This window comes from Dendrobium catenatum, unplaced genomic scaffold (assembly GCF_001605985.2).
Source record: "Dendrobium catenatum unplaced genomic scaffold, ASM160598v2 fragScaff_scaffold_1105, whole genome shotgun sequence".
Taxonomy (NCBI): domain Eukaryota; kingdom Viridiplantae; phylum Streptophyta; class Magnoliopsida; order Asparagales; family Orchidaceae; genus Dendrobium; species Dendrobium catenatum.
This window is the reverse complement of record NW_021319567.1, coordinates 831,790-834,085: the sequence shown is the minus strand read 5'-3', so window position 1 is coordinate 834,085 and position 2,296 is coordinate 831,790. Positions and strand designations below refer to the sequence as shown.

At 38.9% G+C, this 2,296-nt stretch overlaps 1 protein-coding gene across 1 annotated transcript; it reads right to left on the bottom strand.

Moving 5' to 3' along the window:
• Positions 1-597: 597 nt before the first annotated feature.
• LOC110107462 (E3 ubiquitin-protein ligase CIP8-like) lies at positions 598-1,725 on the bottom strand. Its single transcript, XM_020837733.2, has one exon. The coding sequence runs from the start codon at positions 1,593-1,595 to the stop codon at positions 720-722; it is 876 nt and encodes a 291-aa protein (XP_020693392.1). The 5' UTR covers positions 1,596-1,725; the 3' UTR covers positions 598-719.
• Positions 1,726-2,296: the final 571 nt, after the last annotated feature.

The window sequence follows — 2,296 nt, the reverse complement described above, 5'->3', positions numbered from 1 at the left end:
TTTTATCTAGAAATGTCTCAAGTTTGATTCATCAGCGCAAAATCAAATGAATTATCAGTGCAGCCCAGCATTAGTACCACTTAAGTTCAAAGGATCCTTACCCCCTAAAAAGATCTAAACTCTCTTAACTTGAACTCAAAATTGGGTTTAAGATGAGTAAATTCACTGGCTTTGATTTTTAGTTAGACATGCTGCACATTGATTTTGGCAACATGACATTGTTATAAAAGTTGCAGAATTAATACAGACAGCTAAATTATTTGTTTGCAGATAATAACTACAAACTCTTCAAGTTTTCTATTGTTTTATCGGCCAATACAAAGAGGAAAACAAAACACCAACGAGGCAGTTTTCTTTAAGCTAGATTGGTTAAGGAACCAACAAAATCTTCAAAAGTCGTAAAATTGGATTGATCACAGAAGAACACAAAAGCCGGATATCATTCAATTAAGTTTCTCCAAAAGATAAATGAAGTGTGAAGTCATTTTTACAAGCAGAAGAAGAAATTTGACTGTGGTGCTCAACTTTCTAATTATACATATATCGTATTCAAATGCAAATCACCTTTCTAGATTTCTGTAACCAATTAATAGGTGACAGCCAGTATTTCTAACACGGAAAATCGAAGGAAACCAAAAAAAAATTATAAACCCTTAAGACATGCACGAAGTTAAGAAAAAAACAGCTAGCCTTCATCGCCTCAGAACATAGCAACATCTCTACGTAGCCTGCAGAGTTTCAAATTCATACCTAGCCTGAGCTTCTTCTTCTTCCCCGACGATGATTGCATCACTCGTATCGTTGGACGGCAACTCATGTCGACACAAGGGACAAGTATTCCTAATTGTTAGCCAAGGCACAATGCAATACTCATGGTAATAGTGCAAGCATGGTAACCTCTTCACTTCCTCCGAAAGAGAAATCTCATCTTTGCAGACTGCACAATTGGTGTTCTTCTTAGCAACATCTTCTGGCGTTAACAGGACAGAAGGAAGGTTTTCAACAACGGATTTCGCCGCCGGACGTCCGCTCTTCATCCATTCCGCCTGACCTCCAAATTGGTCGAACAATACCTCGTAATCGGAAGCGTAGGCAAAACCCTCTTGTTCCTCGACAAAGACAGATTCGGCATCGTTCCTGTTCATGGAGAGAAGAACCTCCCACTCCACGTTCCTGTCCGAATCTTCTCCTTCCTCAGCATTAGGGTTAGGGTTCTCCACGTCGAACCGGTCCGATACATCCTCCCACTCAAACTCCTCGACTGGATCATTCATTTCCTCTTCGACGTGGAGGCATTCCCAGCAAAAGGGAAGATCTGCTTCATATCCGAAAGACGAGTCACCGATAGCAACGATCTGCTCGTCGGTGTCTGCCTCGGAACCGAATTCGACGATTCGGATACCCTCATGACCGAGAGGCTGTGCGCGTGAGAACTCGTTGGATCCCGATGCGGAGCTTCGCCTGCCGACAAAGAAATCATCCGCTCCCCAGTCGGGAATAGCATCGGCGGTATCTGAAGGGGTTAAGCTTTCCTGGCCGTCGTCTTCATGGTTGAGCTCCTCGAAGGGGAGGAAGAAGTGCTCGGAATGCGCCATTGATGGATCTGAGAAAATAGGGGAGAGCGATGGCGAAGGGATTGCGGGATTGCATAAACTCTTATCGATGGAAAAAGTAGAGGAATTGGACTTGGAGTAACGGAGTTTAATGCCTCTTCTGTTTTTTTTTTTTTTTTTAAGATATAAGAGATGAAATAATGCTTCGCTGTTTTAATTAGCGATTTAGCGTACGCTGTGGTAAATCCGGAAGTCATTGTTAATTCTATGATTCTTAATTTATTCAAGGGTATGGTTGATGACTTTTCTGTTGGTACGACGTAATTCTCACCGATATTTATTATTATTATCCAATTTAAAAAAAAAACTAAAATTTTTAATAAATTTTATAATTGTGGAATTTTGAAGAAAAATTATCCAACTTCAGAAAAAAGTTGAATGATAAGTTAGAATTGTTAATATAATTAGTTAGATTTTAAATAGTTTTATACCTATTGATGAGAAACGTTGGGCGGATTCCCCTTGAGCTCGGGGTAATTTCTCTCCTAAAAAAATAAATTTTTTTATTATATAATTGTTTAGGTAATTTGGCTATTTTCATTTATTTTTTAGTCTGTGTTATAAGGGTTTTTAGGAAATCATCCTTCCTAAAAATTTTAAAATACTATAGTCTTTAGGCAATTGCCTCCTAGCATAATTAAACACATTGTGTAATGGTGTTATTGTTAGGAAATGATGAACCA

What these genes read in the sequence shown, in the direction of transcription:
- LOC110107462 (XM_020837733.2), bottom strand. Translation starts at nt 1,595, where the DNA reads ATGGCGCATTCCGAGCACTTCTTCCTCCCCTTCGAGGAGCTCAACCAT.